Below are 22,423 nucleotides of genomic sequence, written 5' to 3'. Positions count from 1 at the left end.
GACAATCTTTTTTGTCATATGATTTTGTTTTAGGTGTTCTTGTGAGGAGCAGGGATTGGGCTTGATCATCCTTATGTGTCCCTTCCAATCTGAGATATTCTATGATTCAGCAAATATAGTTCCAATTAATGAATTACAGAAAAGGGAGAAGAGAATGAATCTGAGCAGGTCTGAGCAAGAGTGGGCTGAATGTCACAGGCTGCTAAGGGCCAAAATGAAAGGACAACCCTGAAAAATCAGGAGTGGTAACAATGCATTGCCTGGTATTATTTGTGCTATGGACCTATAAAATGTGCAGATATATGGACTATAAAAACTGATGTTGTCCACTAACATGAGACATGTGGACTAGGACTAGTTCTGGGTTTGGAATGAATATAAAAGGTTTGGGTCTGGGCTGTTTTCGTTTCACATTCCTGCGGGGAGAGGATTGCAAGAATATTACAAATGTTTTTAGCATCCAAATGATAGCAAAAATGAGGCTGCCAATCTTGCACTGAAATGATAGCACACCCTGTCAACTCAGAAGCTGACTCTGCTGTGACACTAGAACTGATTTTGTCTCTGTCATTGATAACCCTTTGGTTCACAGGGATGTAAACATTTTGTGTTTCCACATGAAAAATAGATAGTGTGTGTTTTCTTTTTTCTGCATTTTTTCAACATCATTTTTGAAACAGCATTCATTACAGGTTACAGGTTCTGCCTTGAGCAGGACTCAAATGTTGGAAATATAAAGTTCTATCTTTTTCTACAGACTGATTCAGAAAGGGATGATGTATTTTATAGGTGTGTAGCATTAAAATATTATCAGTCTTATCACTACATAGCTTACTGACCAACTTCATTCTATATACTTAATTATTAAATATTTACTGAAAATTTGTTAACCATTGAAGATGCTGTAAGAGCTGTTAGTGTATCAATAAGAGCAAACCAGCTGGCTTTGTTGCTTTTTATTTATGGAAATAGCTAACGTTTTTTTGATTTAACAACTTATTTCTCTCAAACTAAAATCTGTGCCCAGTAAATTTATGTCTCTGACAATAACTGCTTTTTAATTAACCATGGAATCATGCAATCATAGAATTATTTGGGTTAGAAGAGATTTTAAAAATCACCTTATTCTAACACCTGCCACTAGGTCAGTAGGGACACCTTAAAGTATCCCACGTTGCTCCAAGCCCCATCCAACCTGGCCTTGAACATTTCCAGGGATGGGTCAGCCACAACTTCTCTTGGGCAAACTGTGCCAGGCCCTCACCACCCTCACAGGGAAGAATTTCTTCCTAACCTCTAATCTAAATGTCTCCTCTTTTGGTTTAAAATTCTTCCTCCTTTTCCTATCACTGTCTGCCCATGTGAAATTAAAAAAATAATTAATGTCTTTAACACATAGTAAAGCCATAAAAGGGTAAGGTACATGGAGGTGGGATCTTATAATTACTGTAAAGAGCAAACAAATCTTTCTTTCCCAGTAATGGCAGGAACTGGAGCCATGGGACGTGCCACAGGACAACTGGAGGAGCTGAACCTGCCACCCTGTGAAGCCAAGTCAGTGAGAAAGCTGAACAATGTCCAGCGTAAGACGGGGGACAGACACCCTTTTTCTTCAGCAAGGAAAAGGGACAGTCGCCAACAGCCACGTGGAGGAAGAATTCCTGGTGACCCTGTGGAACATCAGCAGCCAATTACCCCGGGATGCTCCAGCCAGAAGGAAGTCCCCAAACCTTCAGCTGGTTACAACCAGGAAAGAGAGGAGTCCAAAAGGATGCCCAGACATCAGAATGATGTGGGAGAGCATGTTGCCATGGTGGCAGCAGAGGGGTAAAGAAGTGCTGTGAGGGGGTGGACCACTAGCAAAGCAAGATTTTTCTGGCCTGAAGTCAATGGGGAGCCGAGTCTTTTGTCTCTGTGTTCAGAGAAAACCATACACTTTAGGATGGGGAACTAGATGGTCACAGGTACAAATGAACCTGTTACCTGGATCTGCAGCCAGCTGGGAGACTCTGGCCATGTCTTTGATGCTGACCTTCCTTAGCTCCCAAAACAGGGTGGGTGCATCCAAACTGCCTGTTCAGAACAGCACTCTGACACCTCTAAAACTCTCTTCAAGTGTTGTTTGGGAGAGTGCTAGATCAGCTTTGAGATCCCATTCAGAAGCAGTCAGGGATTAGCCCAACAACTCAACAGTGTCTAGAGCAATGCTGATTGGTATTTATGCGTATATGCAAATATATGGAAATTTCCCCCTTTCCTCCAACCATGCTTTTAGTTTCATTCAAAGAACCTTGGTATGTGCATAAATATTTTCTTTTTTCTGAAGGGAAAAACCACATTTATTCAACTTTCACTGTGGCTACAGTAAGTGCTTTCATACCTCCATACTTACACTTGTGTGTTTGTTTCCTTTCTTTTTTTTTTTTAAATTAAAGTATTTTACTGAGTAAATCTCCACCATGGCATTGTTTCTGACACCTTTAAATCACTGGCTTGTTATGAACACAACTCTTTATGGATAATAATAATAAGGCTGACATTCTTCAGTTGCTCAGAGAATTCCTCTGTGCTTTGCTTTACTGAGCTGGAAGATGAGGAACTTTATTATGTACCATATTTATGTACCATAAAATTCTTGGTTGCAAGGTGTCCTGGTGGCACCAGATAAAATTTATATTCCTCTGCAGAAAAAATTACTTAAGCAGGAAGATGTGGTTTCTGGACAGATCAGCAGTGGAAGAAAAGCTGACAAACCTTCATTTGAAAAAAAAAATAACAAAATAAACCACAAAGCAGTTCATTTCAAGCTTCAGGAGTTAAGGTGCAGATTCTAGTCAGCAAACTGCAGTTTTCTAGGCAAAGAAATAAATTCTCTAGCATTGGCTCCTGTACTATGTTGTGTTTGTAATCATAATTTTGGGGTGAAATCAGACTGATTCCATACTGAGCTAGGTTTGTGGATGACTGCACAGGAGATTTTCTGGCTTAAAACAGTTGAGGATAAGGGCCTTATATCATTAAGTGCAGTGGATCAGCCTTCCTGACCTCTTACATGACATAGAAAAGCAATTTATTACGTTATTTTTTTTGAGAGGTCAAAATATTAATTTATGTGAATCAACAAGGTATATCCCTAAGAATTGTGATTCAGAGTCCATGTAAAAAGATATAAAGCTTGTGAGACATGGTCTGGAGACCATTGCTTCCTCCACAGCTGATACCCAGTTTTAGATGCTTTCACGGGGCAAAAGATCCTTTTCTCTCTCAGAAATACAATTCCTCCATTCCCTGAACTTCCCTCCCCTTCAGTGCTTCTGCTCCCAGTGAGTGACTCCATCACATTCAAGCAGTATGAAAGCAAATAACATATAATTACATATGTCAGCATGTATGCAAATAAATCGAATGCAAATTATATGCAAATATCATACAACCTTCTTTGGAGGGGGAAAAATCAGATATATTGGAAACAGTTAAGGGCTTTAATTAATCCTTTAGTTCATAATCCTTGGATTTATCAATACTTTGTTTGCAGAATGAGTAATGTCTTGCACTAGACCTCTAAAAAAGTCTTTAACTGCAGCAATATTGATCTTGATTTCCCAGAGTGCTGTGTGTTAACTGAGTGATGGAAAGAAGTGAGGAGAAAGTAGAACAAAACACGGACACAAATGGGTGCAAACATGAAGTGATTCCTGAATACGTAAGAAATGTAGGGGATGTTGTGCATCAGACAAAAACTCCACTGTAGTGATCAGAGAGAATGAAGATATGGTTGAAGAACATGGTTAAACACGAGATGGCATCTTTTCCAAAAATAAATGTGTTTAAACTGACTGCAGCTGCCCTTGGATGAAGTGGGATTCTTCTGCTTTGTGCCTGATGGAGTTCCAGATTTATTTTGAATATTTTCCATCTAGACAGGCCAAGATAAAAACAGACTCTCAGTCTTACAGGGAATGCATGATTAGATGAGAAGTTGTGGATTCCCCATTCCTGGAAGTATTCATGCCCAGGCTGGATGGGGCTTGGAGCAACCTGTTCTAGTGGAAGGTGCCCCTGCCCATGGTAAGTGGGTGGAACGAGATGGCCTTTAAGGTCCTTTCAGCCCAAACCATTTTGTGACCAGACATACCCAAGCTGCTCCAGGATATCCTGGGCAAGGCAAAGAAAGAGAACACACATCTCATGTCCCAAACCAAAAGCCTTATTTTACAATAATTTGAATTCCAGCTTGGCCTGTGGGGCATCTGCATGTCCTCAGTGTCTTGTGATCAGCACTTTTGGTGATCCTGCTCAAGGCCCTTAGTCTTTGCATCATTGAGTTCTCCTTAATCCTTACACTATAATTAGGACAACAGCATTTTCCCACCTTTACAGAGATGTTTTATGGGTATATTTATGACATTATACATCTCAAAAGCCCGGGTGAGAGCAGGGCAGGGTGGGGATGGAATGAAAGGAGTCAGAGGAAGAACCTACAGTGTGACATGTGGGTTACACATGAGGGTTGGGTGCCTTGATAAACTTGAGGATATCGAAGCCACCTGGCTCAGCTTCAGGAATGCAGCTGAAGAATTCACTTTTTTTATGCTGTCAAGGTCCAGCTTCTGTGAGGACATAAAGAGACAGCAGCAGGATTTCAGCTCAGATTTTGGAAGAAGCCCATAGGCATGTTTTGGCAGACTCATTCTCCAGCACAGCCCACGTTCAGACCAGCTCTCTGAGGGACACTAAGCACTTCCAGCAAACCTACGTGGGCTTAGCAAAGTTCTGCTTCCCCACTCTGGACACTGAGGAAGTCTTCAAAAAGCAGAAAAAATTAATATAAAAGTCTCTGGATCTGCCTGTGCAGATCCATCCTCTGAGGTCCAAAATCTTTCTGAACACTCATGTTAAATGTCAGTGAAATTTGACAATTGGAGCCAATGGCAAAACTTTCATTAAGTTTGCTGGATTTGGGGTTTCCACCTGCTAACCTTTTTCTGTAGTCCCATCTGCAATAGCACTGAGTTCCTTTATTGATATAAATAGCGTAGCTGAAAGGATGCCTTATTTTTAACCAAGCTCTCCAGGCCTGTCTGAATTGCTAGACAATGCACAGTCAAAATTATTCTTTTTCCCTTTTTTTTTTCCTTCCCATTTTGTGGAAGTGGTATTTTTTCCTCTTATGTCTGAAGTAGAGGAGTGCATTACAGAAAAATTTGCCTAAGGCTTTGGACCAGAGCTGATGAGACTTCACTAAGATACAGGAACAGGCACATGGATAGAAAAAAAGAAAGCCTGTGAAAAATTAAAATGACAAGCCTGGTTAGGGAGCAGAGATAACTGGTGATGTAGTAAAATTAATTACAGTCTGGGTTGAAGGAATTGTGTGCCTAATACAAAATTAAAAAAAAAAAAAAGAAAAAAAGCAAATAACAGCAATAAGATTATAAACCCTTTCATCATCTCTATATGGTATAACTTCCAATCCCTATTTATTATGGTGTCTATTATGGCATTTATTTCTATAGGATGAGATGTATAAATGGCAAATAAAGGAGGCAAGTGTCCAGTCAGAAGGTTTTTCTCTGATTCTGCAATGAATGGCCTTATTAAGGGGAGAATTACACTCAAAAAAATCTTCAGTGGACTTGGAACTGTGAGAGGAAACCTCCACTGGATTAGGAAAACTGCATGATACTCTAAGGGTGCTTATGGGCACTTAATGATTATACAGATTCACAATTTTTTTTAGATTTAATTTTTTTGTGATCATTGCTCATTTGCCAGGACTTGAAATAATTCCAGCTTTCTACCTACTGAAATGTGGAAAATGTTGGGAGATAATTTGTTGATCAACATTATGAAGATGATTGCAAGGGCAAAAGGCAGATACAGCATAGGATCATTCCAGGATTCCAGAACACACCAGCAAAGGGGCATTTCTATGGTATATAAAAGGAGTCTGTTTTTAGGGAGTGAGGACAGGAGGCAGGTGCTACCTGAGGTCCAAGACTTCACATATTGGGTGGCATGACAGGCTTCAGTGAGGGACAGTGAAGCTCCAAGAAGTTTGAGATCAACCAAGGGAGAACCTTCAGGAGGTGCCAGAGTTGCTTTTCACTGGCTCAAACCTCTGTGTGCATGTGCAAGTCTGGAGCTGCCAAGAAGCTGCCAACAATCTTCTCCTCTCTCACCAAAGCATTTCAAAATTTTTGGTTTTCAAAGAACAAAAGGAAACAGGAGTGACCCTTCCATTAGTGAGTTTTCCAAAAAGGAAAATAGAAAGATGTAGAGGATGTTTTATTTTTCAACTGGAACTTGACCTGTCTTTTGAAGGAGGGTTGTCTGGGGAGATGTTTATGCTCTCTTTTTGCTTTCTTTTTTCTTTTTTTTCCTCTTTTCCTTCACAAAGGGGAGAAAAACAGCAGAGAAGAACCAACAAAGAGGGGGAAAAAAGAAGTTTAGAACAGAGATCATGGCAGAATATTGCACATAAGCAAGGTCAGCCCCTGAATATTTTCCATATTGTGTTAGACCTGAGGGATGCTAGTGTTGGATACTTGGGGAAGAATATAAGAAAAAGGCAAATGTGAAATTAGCCTTCCCTGGATTTTATTTTAAGCCAGAAGAGATTTCTGAAATTGGTGATTGCTCCTAATGACCATTGGATGGACCTATTTTCCCTGAACATTTTATGGAAGTGCAGCATTAATATCATGTTAAACTGAATTATCTATATTCTATGTGAAAAAAGGAAGATATTTATGCTTTTATTTTAAGTGTTCTGCGTGATATTTTCCAGGTTTTCTTGCATGACAAATAGGTAGTAATATTTATTCACCTTGCTTTTCCCAATGCCCCACATATTCTTTATCACTTTCCATGTTCTGTGGGAGTCCTGTGGAATTCAGGGATCTGACTTAAAATTCACCTGAACAGCTAAAGGGTAATAAAGGAAAAGAAGAGAAAGTTAATATAATAAGTCAGTTCTCCCACAAAAAAAACCCCTCCCTCTGGAGGAGGAGGATTTGTGCAGTTAAACCTGTAGCAAGTAGATGCTGACTACGACCCTGATCTTTGGTCCTTGATTAGAAACCTAAATTCAGGTGGAAAAAATTAAGGATAAAAGTATTTAATACTAAGACCATCCACTTTAATTTGGGATCACTGGGGAGGGAAGAAGAACAGAAAGAGATCACACAGCCAAAACAGTGGAGTGGAAAAGGGTCTCTGCAGCAGCACTGTGGGAGAGGGACTCAAGCCAGGTCAAATCCATTCAGAGGTAGGAGCTACACACAATCTGAGCACAGAACATCACCCAAATTTGGTGCTGCTGTGGGTGAGGATCATCTTCATTTCCCCGAGGTCATTTGTCCATACCCCTGGATGGGTTTGGTGTGGTTGCATGAATTTGTGCTCCCCCTCCCGATACATCTCCCTGTTCCAAAGCATATTAAAGACGAAGCCGGTGTCCAAGACACTCCACGTCTCACAGCCGTCAAAGGGAATGATGCTAAAAATATCCCACTCTTGCTCTCCCTCCCCCCTGACTGTCTCCCTGTGTCTAGGTGCTGACAAAAGTTATTTGTCGTATTCCCTTCATTTGGTGAGTGACAGGAGACTGGTGTCAAGTGAGAAAATGAAATGTAAATTTTATTAAACACCTTCTCATCTCTGTGTATCAATCCAGATTCCAGCCTAACACAGCAAATCAAATCCTGTCTTCACCAGGCCTGAGGGCACACACAGAATCATTTCTCCTTAATACCATTCCCTCCTAGTAAAATATTTTTCTGTTTAGTAAATGAAAATTTAAAATGCAAACCCTATTTTAATCCCAGAGAAAAGCTGTGCATTGCAGGGAGAAGGATGATACATTTTGTTCTGTTATGCTTCGTGCTTTCTTCTGTTTTCAGACACAGAAATGAAGATTAGTTGAAGCAGAATTTGTGACTCCCTTTTAAGACTTGCCCATCGGGATTTTTTATCTTCATGTCCACCACTGGGCTTAGTAGCTGACTAGTCCAGAGATGATTCAGTATCCACTTGTTTAGTGTACAATTGCATGGTAAATTATATGATGCACTGAAGTCTGAAACACTATTCCCAAGTGAATGACACCAGAATTTCTTTGCTGTGGGTCTTAATACCTGTATTTCTTTGAGAATGAGAGTTTTGGTCCACTGTGGAAGGAAAAATTGTTAGAAAAGGAAGTTTTTGCTGAGCAAAATCATGGTTGATTTGGCTCTTTATATTCTCAGGAAAACGAAATAATTAGTTTCTTTTGGTAACAGTGGGAAGACATTTATAGCTGTTTATCTAGGCTGTGTAGGGGTTGAAATTGGGATGGAGACAATACATTTGTGAGATAAGACAAGACAAATTTTCCTTTACTCCCAAGAGTTGGTACCGGAGAATACGCCCAGAGGGGTTGTGGACTTCCCATCCCTTGAAGTGCTCAAGGCCAGGCTGGATGGGGCTTGAAGCAACCCGGGAGAGTGGAAGGTGTCCCTGCCCATGGCAAGGGGGTTGGAACCAGATGAGCTTTAAGGTCCCTTCCAACCCAAACCATTCCATAATTTTATAATTCTCTGAATATTTTTGATGAGGTCACTGATTAACCTCCATTTCAGTGTGTGATGCTGGAAGCACTGAACCATTGCTGTCTGGGACACTCAGTGAAGGCACAAATCCAAGACCTACCTTTCATCTATATTCATTGTCCCTAATTATCAAAAGTTATGTGTTTAGGCTGACCTAATTTGCCCTGGTGTGTGGGTAATATCATCAAATATGGGTTCAGGAGGGTGCTGCACTTCATTTTTCATACACAGCAATCGCAGGACAGCCTGAATCCCCCTGTGGAAGAGCCTGTCTCTCTGCTGTCACCTGAATAACTTCAATGAGATGGTTGACTTGTAGTCTTTTCAAACAGGCATCTCACCTTAACCTGGGTATGCACTTCCTACTTCCAGTGGGGCCTTGCACTGATCAGTTCCCAACTCATCATGAGTTATTTTCTGATGGAAATGTACAGTAGAATGCAGAAGTGCTAAAAAAGTAGAGGTTCTCTGACATTTTTCCCCTCTGAAAATAGTTCTCTGCTCTTTAGTTGCCCCTCATAGCAGTAACTCACCCAGTACAACTTTACCTTGGAGCTGAAGGTCCTGGGATTGCCTGGTTTCCCTACCTAAAACAGCCCTAAGAGTTTACAGGAGCTCAGGGCTTCAGACATCTCATAGACCTGGGAACCAACAACAAGCTCAGACAAGGTTCCCGTCTTTCAGGTCCTTCAAGAATTGACTACAGTACTTCATTTCAAGGAGGCTCAGAGCATATATAGTCCCCAAAACTCTGGGAAAAAAATTGTAGTAATTCCAAAGAAATTAGAATGATTTAAAAATTATTGTTTAATATGATATTTTTTATGATTTTCAACATCTCCAGTATTCTGTTTTAAATTCAAGTTTTCCCTTCCAAGAGAAATAGCAGACTCTTGCTTTCCCTAACAGCTTTGGGAGAGAAAGCTGGGCTGTTGTCTATGAATCAGGGACAGATGACACGAAACAAGGAAGAGTTAAGCAACTCACTAAGGCTTGTACTGGGAGCAAGGGGAAAAGAAATCAGAAAAAGCACCCATTTCCCTCGGCTGTCTGTCCTGAGACAAATTCACTACAGCATTTTGGTTATCTAAGCTGGTTTCAGAGAGGAAAAAGGAAGACAGACAACAAAAAAAGTAATGGAAAATGAAACTTGTAACTTCCGAATTAGGTTGGATATGAGCTGTCCTCAGTTCAAGTCTGGATCCTGCTGCCAATTCCCCTCTCTGACCTCAGGCCACTCATTTAATGTCTCTGCCCCTCAGCTCCTCACGTGCAAAATGAGAATGTTAATACAGCTTTGCTTGTCACTCAGCCCATTTTGCCCACTCAGGCTTTGGAGTCCTCTGCATTGAGGCTGTTTCTAATTAATTATTTTCAAAAAGTACAGTTCCATCCTGGCAGCTCAGTTGCCATTGAAATCATATTTGAAACAAAAGGGTAGTAGTGGTAATTTTAGTAGTGATAGTAATAGGGATAGAAATAGTAATAGTGATAGTAATAGAGATATAGAGATAGAAATAGAATTAGAAATAGAAGTAAAAGTAAAAAAAAGAATGAGAAAAAGAAAAAGCAAAGCAGGGAAAGGGAAAGGGAAGGGGAAAGGGAAAGGGAAACGGAAAGGGAAAGGGAAAGGGAAAGGCAAAAGGGAAAGGGAAAGGGAAAGGGAAAGGCAAAAGGGAAAGGGAAAGGGAAAGGGAAAGGGAGAGGGAGAGAGAAAGGGAAAGGGAGAGGGAGAGGGAGAGGAAAAAGAAAAAGAAAAAGAAAAAGAAAAAGAAAAAGAAAAAGAAAAAGAAAAAGAAAAAGAAAAAGAAAAAGAAAAAGAAAAAGAAAAAGAAAAAGAAAAAGAAAAAGAAAAAGAAAAAGAAAAAGAAAAAGGAAAAAAGGAAAAAGAAAATAGAAAAAGAAAAATAGGAAAAGGAATAACAATAGTGATAGTGATGGAGATAGAGATGATAGATAGAGATAATAGAGATAGAAATAGTAATAAGTGATAGTAATAGAGACAGAAATAGAGATAGAAATAGAATTAGAAATGAAAGTAAAAATAGATAAAAATAGAAATGAAAATTGAAATGCTGATAGTGGTAACAATAGAAATAGACATAGAGATAGAAATAGAGATATAAATAGAATTAGAAATACAAATACAGGTAAAAATAGAAATAAAAGGTGAAATCGAAACAGAAACAATAAGTGCACTTAAGCTGGTTTCACTTGCAAGGTGCTGAGGGTTAAAGGGAAAAAAAAAAGGAAAAGTGCAGTCCATGCAGAAGAGCTGTCATGTCACACAAATTGTCAGCTTCCCTAATATCACCAATCCCTCCTCCGCCTCACCAACTTAAATTCTCCTGTGCCTCCAGGTAGGGGCTGTTGGGACTCAGCTCCAGATCCATCCACAGCGGAGATCAGTCATTTCACACTGCCAGTGGGCTTCTTTACTATTCTAATACAGAACCCATTGCACACTATGACTAATAATGTTGGCTGTATGAAAGAATTATTTATATAGAGACTGAGAAAGGCCTCCTTGGATTTCTAGACAGGACAGTCTTGATTTGGAGAGAGCAAAGCATAAAATAACTGCAGGGCCATTTCAGGCTGCCGGAGTCTCCAGGAGACAGGCTGACAATTGGTGCTTGAATTTGAAGCTGCAGATTGTATGTGCTGTGGCAAACCCTCTTCCCTCGTACCCTGGAGTCCCCCATCCTCAGAAATAAAGAAGGGACATATAGGGAATGCCAGTCAACACAGGCTTATGGAAAATAGGTCCTGTCAAAGTAAATTGATAGCTCTTTTTCTGATGAGATTACAAGTTCAGTCGATAAAGGCAGCAGTATTCAAGCAATAGGCATCTGTGGGGCTTTTCACTTTGTACACCATAACCTTTTGATTGCAAAACTAGGTGAAAAAAATTCTCAAAATTAACATGGTGCACCTTAAGTGGATTAAAAATAGGCTGAGAGCCTCAAAATGTGTTTACAGAAGTCACTGCTGAGCAGGTCTGTTTGTAGTCTGGTCACAGAGGGATCAGGTTATCTATAAATACAAACAGTAACTAAAGTTGTTCTTCAGCCAATTGATGATTAATTCTCCATCTCTCAGGGGATGATTAATAATGTAATGGGACAGATTCCTTATGTTGTGTGACCAGGGGATCAACTATGTGTGGCTGCCCCATCCCTGGAATTGTTCAAGTCCAGGTTGAATGCGGCTCTCAGCACCCTGGACAAGGGTAAGATGTCCCTACCCATGGCAGGGGGTTGGGTGACCTTTGACATCCTATCCAACCCAAACAATTCTGTGATCATATAAAATGAGGTACATTTTATTATGACAGAAAAACTGTACTTAAGGATGTGTCTGTATTTACCAGGCAGAGTTTTTGTTCTGACAGCTGGTGACTGAGAACAGCCTGTCATCATGATAGATAATCACTAAAGATGGTTTTTCTCAGGATAAAGATCTCACAAAAGAGCTAATGTTATTTTATTGCACAGACACAAGCTTTTTAAATGAGAAAAGGTTGCTTTTATTCTAGGATTGATAGTGCTTTTGGTTTTGACTTCTGCAGTGCAAGAAGTAGTTTAAAATTTTGTGGAGAGTTTGCAAAGAAAACACAGATGGTTGAAACACTTTGCATGGCAGAAAAAGGAGGGATTTTAAACCAGATGAAAATTAAAAGCTCAGTGTAAATTTAGGCTTTCTCTGTAGCTAACAGTGGGTGCCTGCATAAGGTGCCTCTCCTTGCATCTCTTGCTCTTATCTTAGTCTCACAGCAGAATAAAACACCTCTGAAAATACTGATCTTATGACATGGTCACAGACTAAAAATAGGTGAAATGGAATTTTGAAAATAGCTTTCCTATTGTGCAGACAAAACCCTGTAAACCAGGCAAATCCAGAGTAGAACTACTGGGGTGTAAGGAATGAGGACACCATTAAATGAGTGGGGGATTTTAGATCTTTGCCACAGTTTTGACTAGAAAACTAAATTGTTTTTATCACATACTTCCTTCCCCTTTAGGCACACATGCCAAGAGTCTCTGCAGTCATTCTGGCACACACCATCACCCTTGAGAGTAGGCAGGAGAGAACAATGTGATCCCTGAGGATTTCCTCTGGCCTCTGGACTGGTCCAGCAATCTTCTGTCTTTCTGAAGCTGGCCCACCTCATGTCTTTTTCACAACCCTCCTCATTTTTCCACAGCCCCAGAAAGCCCAGGAGAGCAGGAAGGGTTTCTGGACAGAAGGAAGATAATTTTTAAAACATGAATGATGGGGGACAAAGAGGAAAGAGGGGAGAGGGAATGTGTGCAACCTCATCCCTAATCCTGAGAGAGGTGTGCTGATGTTGGCAATGCCATATCCTACATCGGCAAGGGAAAGACAAGGAGAGAGCCCAGGAAAGGAAGCAGGGCAGCAATCAAGACCTCTGACACCACTTTCCAATCCTCTTTATTCACCTAGAGCTGTTTCAACCTTCAAATATTAAAAAATTTCCCATACAATTGAATCTTTCATGCCTGATTTTGTCATGTTGCAAAGCTTTGGTAAGCAATCTTTGAAAGCTCTGACTGCATTATCAAGGTCTAAAAGATAAATGTGGTTAATTTACTGCTTATGTCTATATAAATCCTCTTTCAAAGCCACAGAATCCTGTCTGGGCAACCTGTTGCAGTGTTTCACCACCTTCATTTAAAAAAAAAAACTTCTGCCTTCTACCAAATCTAAACTGACCCTCTTTCAGTGTTAAATCATCACCCTTTCTCTAATCTCAACAGAACCTGTCCCTGTCTTTCTTACAGATCCCCTTTATATACTGAAAGGCCATCCATCAGTTTAGTTCCTTCCCAAAACTATGTAGTACAGTTTAGTAACTCCAAAAATTCAGCTTCAAATAACTTTTCACTTTTATAAACTTTATAAGGACAGTGTATTCTGCACCGATCATTTTAATGGCAGACTGGAAACCTTGAGCTCCAGCATAAACCTGCTTTTCAGGTGAACTCTGGCCCTACTCTGTTCAAATGAACAAAATCTGGAAAAAATCACTTGCACTAAGCCACCAAATTCCTCCTCTGCTCTACCAAGATATGACATATATAAGGCTCATTAATATTGCTTAATAAAATAGGCATATTACAAGGATGATTACAGATTAGAATCACATTCCTGTGTTAAGATTGCTGCTGAGGCTCAGCAAGTACTGCTCTGATCTTAATCACCATGAATCTCTCAGAAATAAAAAAAAGACCCTCAAGTCTATCCCTTAAAACCACTGCACATATTCTCCTCACACCTCTCAGGATGTTTGCTTTGGTGAGGCAAATATCCTTCATCCTCCAGGTTTATTTATTGGTTCACGATATTCCTGGGTTGCATAATAGAGAGATGTCTACTAATACTCTGGAGAAAGAGGGATTTCTCATGAATTTTATACACATAATTTCCTTTGGGAAGTGCTGAGTATGATACCTCCTGAAGGACTCTGAGGAAAATTCATGTAAATAGGGGAAAATGGATTCATGGCTCCAGCCTGCAGTTATCTTGTGAGCAGTGTTTTGTGATACAACAGCACTGAGGGCTTAAAATGTGGATGTTTTCTTTACACACAATGGACTGTGGGACATTGCAAGGACTTGCTGGAGCTGCCCATGAGGTGGCTGATAAGGTACTCACAGAGATAAAATTTGCCTTTCTGACACTGCGTGAAAGACTCCTCTGCTCTTTGCAACGGTGAAAGAGGATTCAGTTTGGACTAACAAGAGTTCCTAGACCTAATCTATGAAAGACTCTCTAACAGCACCATCATCTTGAGGATTGCATGTTTTATAAACCCTCTGCTTATACTTACTGCTCCGGGTGTTGTACCACCTGGTGTATAATTATATTTTCAACTGCAGTGATGCTTCCTGAGCTTGCATCTCCGTGATCCAACGCCTTTGAAAGTTCAAGGAACTTGCCCATTCACACCTTGGCTGCTTATACCAAACTCTGCTGGTCAAGCAGACCTTCAATGCTGACCTGTGCAGTCTCTCAGCACTCTGAAAGCAATCCTGCTTTTTTAACGTCCTTTTCAAACCAGATGTGAAGTGCATCACTTTGCTCATGGACACACAGAAGAAGGGCAGAAAACTCCGGCAGTTATGGGGTCAGAGCATTAAGCAGAATGTCAGACTTTCTGCTTAGCATCCAAATTATTAGATGTCCCTGGAGGAGAAAGGTTTTGAGTGTTATATATCTGTTTATACAGCTGGTGAAGGGTCTAGAGAACAAGTCTAGTGAGGAGAAGCTGAGGAACTGGGGTTGTGAAAGGAGATTGTGGCCAGGTGAGGGTCGGTCTCTTCTCCCAAGGAACAAGCAATAGGATGAGAGGAAATGGCCTCAAGTTACACCCAGGGAGGTTTAGACTGGATATTTGAGACAATTTCTTCACTAAAAGGATGGTCAGGCATTGGAACAGGATGCCCAGGGAAGTGATGGAGTCACCACCCCTAAAGTGTTCAAAAAATGTGCGGGGGTGACACTTGGGGACATGGTTTAGTGGTGAACTAAATGTTAATGGTTTCACAGGGACTGTCTGTCTTCCTAAACATCTTTGTTTTAAAATTTTCTTTGCTAAATCAAATGTTCCAAGCTTTCAACGACCCTCTGAGTACTGATACTTTTTTAAGGACGTTGACAAAGTTGTGTGTTTTCCAGTACTTTACAGACAAAAATTCTTCCCTGTGTTAGGTAACTTTCCACCTAAATGTATGGGCAGGAGAAGCCATGGATGGTGCACTGTCAGGGACGTGCAGTCTTAGCTTGACAGAAAAAGGTGGTGTTTCCTTTTATGAAAGAGTTAGACGTTTGTTATTATTAATAGAAGTGTTCCCACTCACATCTTGTCTGCTGAATGCAGGTGCAGTTGTTCCATTACTTGGTCTGAAGTCTGTGTGTCCACTGGGTGCATGAAAAGAAGTGTTTTGTTGTCTTCCGTACCCATTCCACCTGTGGATCATCAGGGTTGGGAAAGCCCTCTCACATCATCAAGTCCAACTGCTAATCCAGCCCTGCCAAGGCCACCACTAAACCACGACCATAAGCAACATATGTACATGTTTTTCTAAACGCTTCCAGGGACAGAAATGGTTGAATTTTTGGACACGTATTGTCAGGTAGGATGTCTCAAATGTCTGCTTATTTCTCCCCATCTTCCTCAAATGGGAATAAAACCCAGAACACTGAAGGTTCTTGCAGAAGGAACCATATTTCTACTTTATGCTAAAGATTCTTCCATCTTAAAAACAGTAAATGTACAGGTTCTGGAGCAGGACAGCACTCCCATATCTGTCAGAAAAATAGCTAAAAGTAAAGCAAATTCTCCTATTTAATTTTTATTTTATTTCAGGAAATGTTTAAAAGAAATCAGAAATTTATGAGCGACAATTCCTGTTGAAAATTGCACAGGTATTTGATATTGCTGTGTGAGCAAAAAGCCACAATTTATACATTTTCAGCAACAACTTTGAGTGACAAGCCACTAGGAATTTAGGGGTTTAGCCTGTGTAAGGATGATGTGTTCCCAAATTTCATTTACTGGTGGGTAAGTTGAATCAAACCCCAAGATTTTGTCTCTAATGAGTCTTCAGAATCTTCAAGGTAACAGGTAAACCCTGGGTTTTGTTCCATCTCACAAAGTATCTTCTCATGCCTTAAATTCCTATTTTCAAAATGCTGCCTGGAGACCAACACAGTGGAGAAAAAATAAAGTAGAATAATATAGAAATCCATATTCAGGACAAATAAGTGAATCCTCAGAGGGGTTTAGCAGGCACAGAGGAGCTCTTCGGATTCACATCAGCTGAGCATCTGATGCCAAATATCACTAATGAAGTCACCAAGCCAAATAATGCACCCATCCTATTCCCTTATAATCATCCCAATGCCCCTTACAGCTGTTTCCAACTGTGTCTCTGATCTCCTTGCTAAGACATTTAAATCTCCTGTTTCATTTGCATGGTTATCCAGTGAAATAGCTCCTAGTGTTTCTTTTCTTGTTTGCAAAACTGAAGAGAGGGGGGAGTAGGGAGGAGGGGGAAGGGGGGGTTGTGTAGAAATGTGAGGATTTATACACATGCAGGGAAATTATTCAAATCTGACAACTTACTTTTGTTCCACGAGAGACTAGCTTGGAGGCTTGGACTCTCATGGGGGCAGATAGCCTTTTTTGTAAAGTCTTGCCATAATTAGTATTTCATCCCATCTTTTTTGGCTTCCAAGTGTTGCACTGGATTTCCTTACCCTGGATCTGGCAGCACTAGAGGCACCATGACTTTGTTTTGTTCATAATGGGTTTGATTTTTTTCTAACCCATGAATAGGTTCTCAGGTCAGCAGATCAGGAACTCTGCAGGAAAACTATCTGCAGGGCAGTTGGGCTGTGGAACAAAGAGTGAGACCCAGCAAAAAAAAGGAAAGACACATCTTGTGATGGGAACAGAATAATTTGGCTGGTCCACATCAAAGATCCATTTAGCCTAGTGACTAAAAGTGTCCAGAGTGCCAAGGGAATAACAAAAGAAGCAGGACAACAAAGATTGATATTTCTCTTGTGTATTCCCCCACACTCCTGTGACTTACAGCTCAGAGGAAGCTCATTTCTATTTAACATTCCCTGATGATTTCTTGCCATTTATTTGTCCTATTGTTTTTTTAACCCAGGTGAGTTTTAAGTGTCATCTTGTCATCAGACATCAAGGGACACATTAGTTTACTGAAATATTCTTTGAAGAAACAGTCCTTTTGAATGTTCTGTTTTGAAAACCGTCTTTTGAGCTATTTATTTTAGTTCATAGTCCTTTTACTGGAAGACAGAGTGAATGGTCATTCCCTGTCTACCCTGCTCCCACTTTGCCCTCTGTGCATCCCTTTCCAGGCTACACTGGTCTATTCAATTTGTAGTTCTACACTGAAGGAAAGGGGACTGTGCACTGGAAACAGAACATTCTGTAAGACTTAAGGGCCAAATTTTTAATGGTGATTCAGTGCCTCTAATTAATATATCTTGTGTATACATTTTTTAGTGTCAAGCCCTGAGTACTGAATTGGTGTATTATCTCTACTTTTACCTGTTGTACTTCATTTCACATATTTTCTACCCCACCTTTTTCTCTCAATTTTTATTCCTTCTCTCTTTCTTCTTCCACAATTCCCAGTTCTCTTTTGTCCAGGAAAAACTATCCAGCTTACCTGTTTGCTGCTTTCTTACAGAGGCCATTGAATTGTCACCCAAATGAGTCTCCAGTGCTCTCCATACAGTGATGGCTGCATCTGACAATGCAAAAGAAACAAACAAAGAGAAAATAGTAACAAAAATGATACAAAAAATGCAACATATAACAAAGAAGTTGATAAGCACATCCCCACATGTTCTATCCACTCTCATGCCATGTTCCAATTTTTTTGCATTTGTGCTGTTTCTGACTTTTTATTTTACTCAAATTAGAAAGTTGAGATCTCAATTTTCCAAGGCAATTGCATCTCACAGAGCATTGATTTCTGTAAGTAATTAGAAATCCATCGTATGTGGTTCCTAAATCCTTTGTTCAGATATATACTAAGATGGTTGGGGTATAATCATGGCCATGTTTGGCCGGAAGGAATCTGCTAAGAGTATCCTTAGCAGTTTATACTCTGCAGCATCCTAAATTCCTCTCCCACTGCACCCCAAGGCATGCAACATATATTCTCAGCATGATGCAATAAAAACATCACCGTGGCCATAAGGCAGACCTCCCATTAAAAAAACCAACAAACCCAACAGAAAATAACATTCATGTTTTAGGGCCATGGAGGCATCTCTTGGGATCCTGAGAAGCTGTAACAGTGAGGATTAGGCAGTTTCATTTCGAAGAGATTTCATAGAATCATAGAATGATTTGGGTTGGAAGGGACCTTAAAGCTTATCTAATTCCACTACCCTGCCATGGGCAGGGACACCTTCCACTAGACAAAAACTTTGTGCTAAATTGTGTAAACACAAGTAGTCTCTGTGCTACCTGAGCTCAGGAAAAAAAAAAAAAAAAAACGGGGATCACTCCTTCACTCTGTCTGATTTAGCACTGAACACATATTTTAGGTGGCTAACATCAGCATAGACAAGTCTTTATGCTTACCCCAATGGTAAGGACAGTGTTTTTGGAGAGGAAATAGTAAGTTTTCCTTATGACGTGCTGAATTGGAGAAATTGCAGCCAGCCTTGTGCTGATACAGTGCTTTTTATTTTGAAAGGAGCAAACAGAATCTAGATTTTTCTGTAAATAAGGAGCAGCATGTCTCCAGCACAGAAAGAAGAGAGGTGCTCTCCATGCACACACCACAGAACATTCCTAACGGGACAGGGGCAAGCTCTTTGTCTTGCTTTAGTCTTCAGTGGCACTGCCTTTGTAAGAACTAAATCTACAGCAGACACACAATAATTACAAAAGGAGCTTCTCCCACCAGAAAAAGGAAAAGGAAAAAACTCAGAGAAAGGGCTGTAGACTATTTACTCCCTCAGCTAAAAATCGGCATCGAATTGGAGTGTAAGAAGTGTATATTAACATTCAGCTGGCTGTTACTGCGAGCCATAATAGACACGAGCATTGACTAGACCCAATATTAGTGATGGTACTGGGAAACCAGCCTTGCTTTTGGCTGCCTGAAGGCAGTAGTGATCCCCTGCTTGTCCTATCTGTCAGTCTATTTGATCTCCAAATGAATTGCTTTTGATAACAGCTATATAAATGCAGAACTGTTCCGCTGGGCCTTCTTAAATGAGACTCCTCTCTTTCATCTCCCAGTCATTTCAAAAAGCAGATAGACTTGTTAGAGGTTTTTAATGCAATGATTTATGTTTTATCTTGCCTGGTTTGAGGCAGCATTTATTTAGCACTAAATTCTTCCCAAGCCTATATGTGAGGGAGAAATGTTTCAGCACAATATTTGGGGCTTCAAATGGTGTGTCTGTGTGCACATGTGCATGTGTGTGTATGTATGTGTGTGTGTATACTCTGCCTCATCAGAGGGAAATCAGGGATGTACTTTCTTTTTTAGGAATTTAATGCTCCAATTCACTTGGATCATTGCACCTCCAGCCAAATTAAGAGAAATAGGAAGGAAACAATATTTGAAAATCCTCTAACTGGTAACATTCAGTCTATGGCAAATAATGAACCCTTTGGAGAGGAAGAGAGCGAGCAAAATGATGTATTTTTATTAGGTTCAATAAAATGAAAAAATGTATGACTTTCTTTAACCTATTAGCATTTTTTAACATTAGCAGAAGTCCTGCATAGGAATGGATTGTTCATCTTTTTCATTTTCTATGTTCTCGTTGCCAAAACTAACGTGGATCTAAAGGTCAAGAGCTGATCTTTAGGGCTCCCATGTTAGAATCCTGCAAGTACAGAATGGTGTGGGTTGAAATAGATCTTACAGATCATCTTGGTCCAACCCCCTGCCATGGGCAAGGACACTTTCCACTAGACCAAGTTGCTCAGAGCCTTGGTCTATGTTCATTCATAAAGAAAAAAGCAATCATCCCACTGTTGTCCGTGCATTTGAAAGAACAGAGATTCTTTGAGTTAATCCAGGAACATTAATCCAGACTCCATATGAAAAGATGAGTTAGATTTTTTTCCTTTGTTTGACTGTAAGAATGATTGCATTGGTGGTACTATTCAATTTATTGCAATTGTATAAGCTTAGGTTATGATGGGACATCCACAACGGATGGAAGAGAAAGTTCTTTAAAGACAAGTGACATAAATATCTTTAGGGAGAGAAAACTATGCTCTCAAGAGACTAGTTCTTGAAAATAGTGAAGCTGACTGGCCTGTCACTGTGTTATGCAGCATATTATTCTCTCTAATGAGAAACTACTGATACCCAGAGGGTGGTCAGGCACTGAACAGGCTCCCCAGGGAGCTCATGGCCTAAAAGGCTGACAGAGATCAAGAAGTGTTTGGACAGTGCTCTCAGACACATGGTGGGATCATTGGGATGTCCTGTGCAGGGCCAGGAGTTGGACTTGATGATCTTTGTGGGTCCCTTCCGGCTCAGGATATTCTATGATTCAAAAGTCTCCTTTTTACCATGGAAATAAATAATACAATAAAAGGAGCTAACTGAGAGAAAAAGAGGAAAATATATGCAATTTAAACCATCTGTTTAAAATAAGGTGATATCTTTGATGCGACAAGTAACTGAGCAGTAATAGGAAAATTATCCTATTTATCTCTAAAATGACAAGACTCAGTTTCTGTCTCAGGAAAAAAAGGGAGATTTGGGTTTGCATCAGGCAGAGGAGCGATTGTCTTCCATATCTCAAGTTGGGGTTGAACCATGAGGATGATGTACAGGAAACCTCCAAAAGATTACTTATCCCACTAGGCTTAGACACACATTTCACTCTGGAGCCCAAGTGATGCCTGTTTCTCTCCAGTAGCTGCAAAAGCAATTTAGGGATGTTAAATGTGTGCATAGGACTTGGTCCTTCCTTTTCTGTTTCTGGTGCTGCTTCAGTTGGTCAAAAAGTTAAATATTGTCTCAGCAGGAAAATAAAAATCCAGAATAACCCTGACAGCTGTTGCCTTCAGCTCAGTTAACCCAAGTTCATTGTGATCCTCTATCCCACTGGAGCACCTTTCCAGGTTATATGGATCTAGTGGAAGATGCTGCTGCCCATGGCAGAGGGGTAAGAACTAGATAATCTTTAAGGTCCCTTCTACCCAAACCATTCTAAGATTCTATGAATTTTGGAGATATGTCCCTTAATTTGGATGCCAAATATCCAAATTCTGGAAATCGTCTGTCAGGTGGCCAGTGACCACCTTCCTCAATACTGCACAGCAGGACCCCTTAGTTTGAATTGTGAGAAGAAGGACACACAATAACTACCAATCTTCCAAGCCTCAAATGCTTCCAAACATGTAAAACAAATATATACAGAAAGAGAAAACTGTTTTTTTGGATATCCTAAATCCAGCAATTTGCCATTAATATTAAAAAGTAGCTTCCTGCCAACGGATACTTGAAAATACTGTCAAAGCTGTACATGCCTACGCTGTGTTTGTGTTTATATTTGTGTTTACATATGGAAATGTTATTAATAAAAAACCCAAGAAAATTCAGAAGGCATTTTTTTCAGCATTTCATTAAGAATGTTATGAATTGCTCAAATATAATACTAATATTGGAAGAAGGACATTAGACATATATACTTGTTCTCAGCCATCACCTTCTTCGAGAATGATGTAAAAGAGATTGATATAAAAAGTTTAAGTGGTCCAATTCCTCTCTTATCAAAGTCATGATGACTTTTTAAATTTACTTTAGAAGGAATAGCATTGATGAAGACCATAAATAAATTTTAATCTAGATTTATACATACATAGATGAAAAAACCACATACGTATATTCTGAATATTTTTCTGAATAAGTAAATCTGTACAACAATCCAATTAACTGATGTTTGCTTCATGAATGGAGAAATACCTCCATATTAAATACAGCTATTGCAAGGAACATCTGTCCAGAAGTAGGCAGAATACTGTCTACATCTTTTTAAGTTATACTATTTTCATCTAGAAAAGTTTTCAAAAAATCATTTTCCTAAGCATTTCTGTTCTTAAGGAATAAAACTCAATTGATGCTCATAGTTCTTTCTTTTTCTTTTTTTCTAAATGAGTATTTTATAAAAAGTGTGTGTGTTAAAAAAAAAAAGAAAGTCTGTAGAGAAAATAATTCAGTGGGGAAAAAACATCATTTATTTCATTCCCTGTTCTCATTTCTACTCCAACTGTTCCC

The 22,423-nt window shown here is 39.8% G+C and overlaps 1 protein-coding gene across 3 annotated transcripts in view; it reads left to right on the top strand.

Annotated features, from left to right (window-relative positions):
* PKHD1 (PKHD1 ciliary IPT domain containing fibrocystin/polyductin) overlaps positions 1-6,809 on the top strand; it is a 267,993-nt gene extending 261,184 nt beyond the window's left edge. For all 3 annotated transcript variants that reach the window (XM_064650787.1, XM_064650789.1, XM_064650788.1), the window contains one exon: positions 1,479-6,809. In XM_064650787.1, the coding sequence (XP_064506857.1) occupies positions 1,479-1,831 (353 nt within the window). In that variant the 3' untranslated portion in view covers positions 1,832-6,809. The remainder of the gene's footprint in view (positions 1-1,478) is intronic.
* Positions 6,810-22,423: the final 15,614 nt, after the last annotated feature.

Source organism: Pseudopipra pipra, chromosome 3 (genome assembly GCF_036250125.1).
Source record: "Pseudopipra pipra isolate bDixPip1 chromosome 3, bDixPip1.hap1, whole genome shotgun sequence".
Lineage (NCBI taxonomy): Eukaryota > Metazoa > Chordata > Aves > Passeriformes > Pipridae > Pseudopipra > Pseudopipra pipra.
The sequence above is the reverse complement of the archived record's forward strand: the minus strand, read 5'-3'. Positions and strand labels throughout refer to the sequence as shown.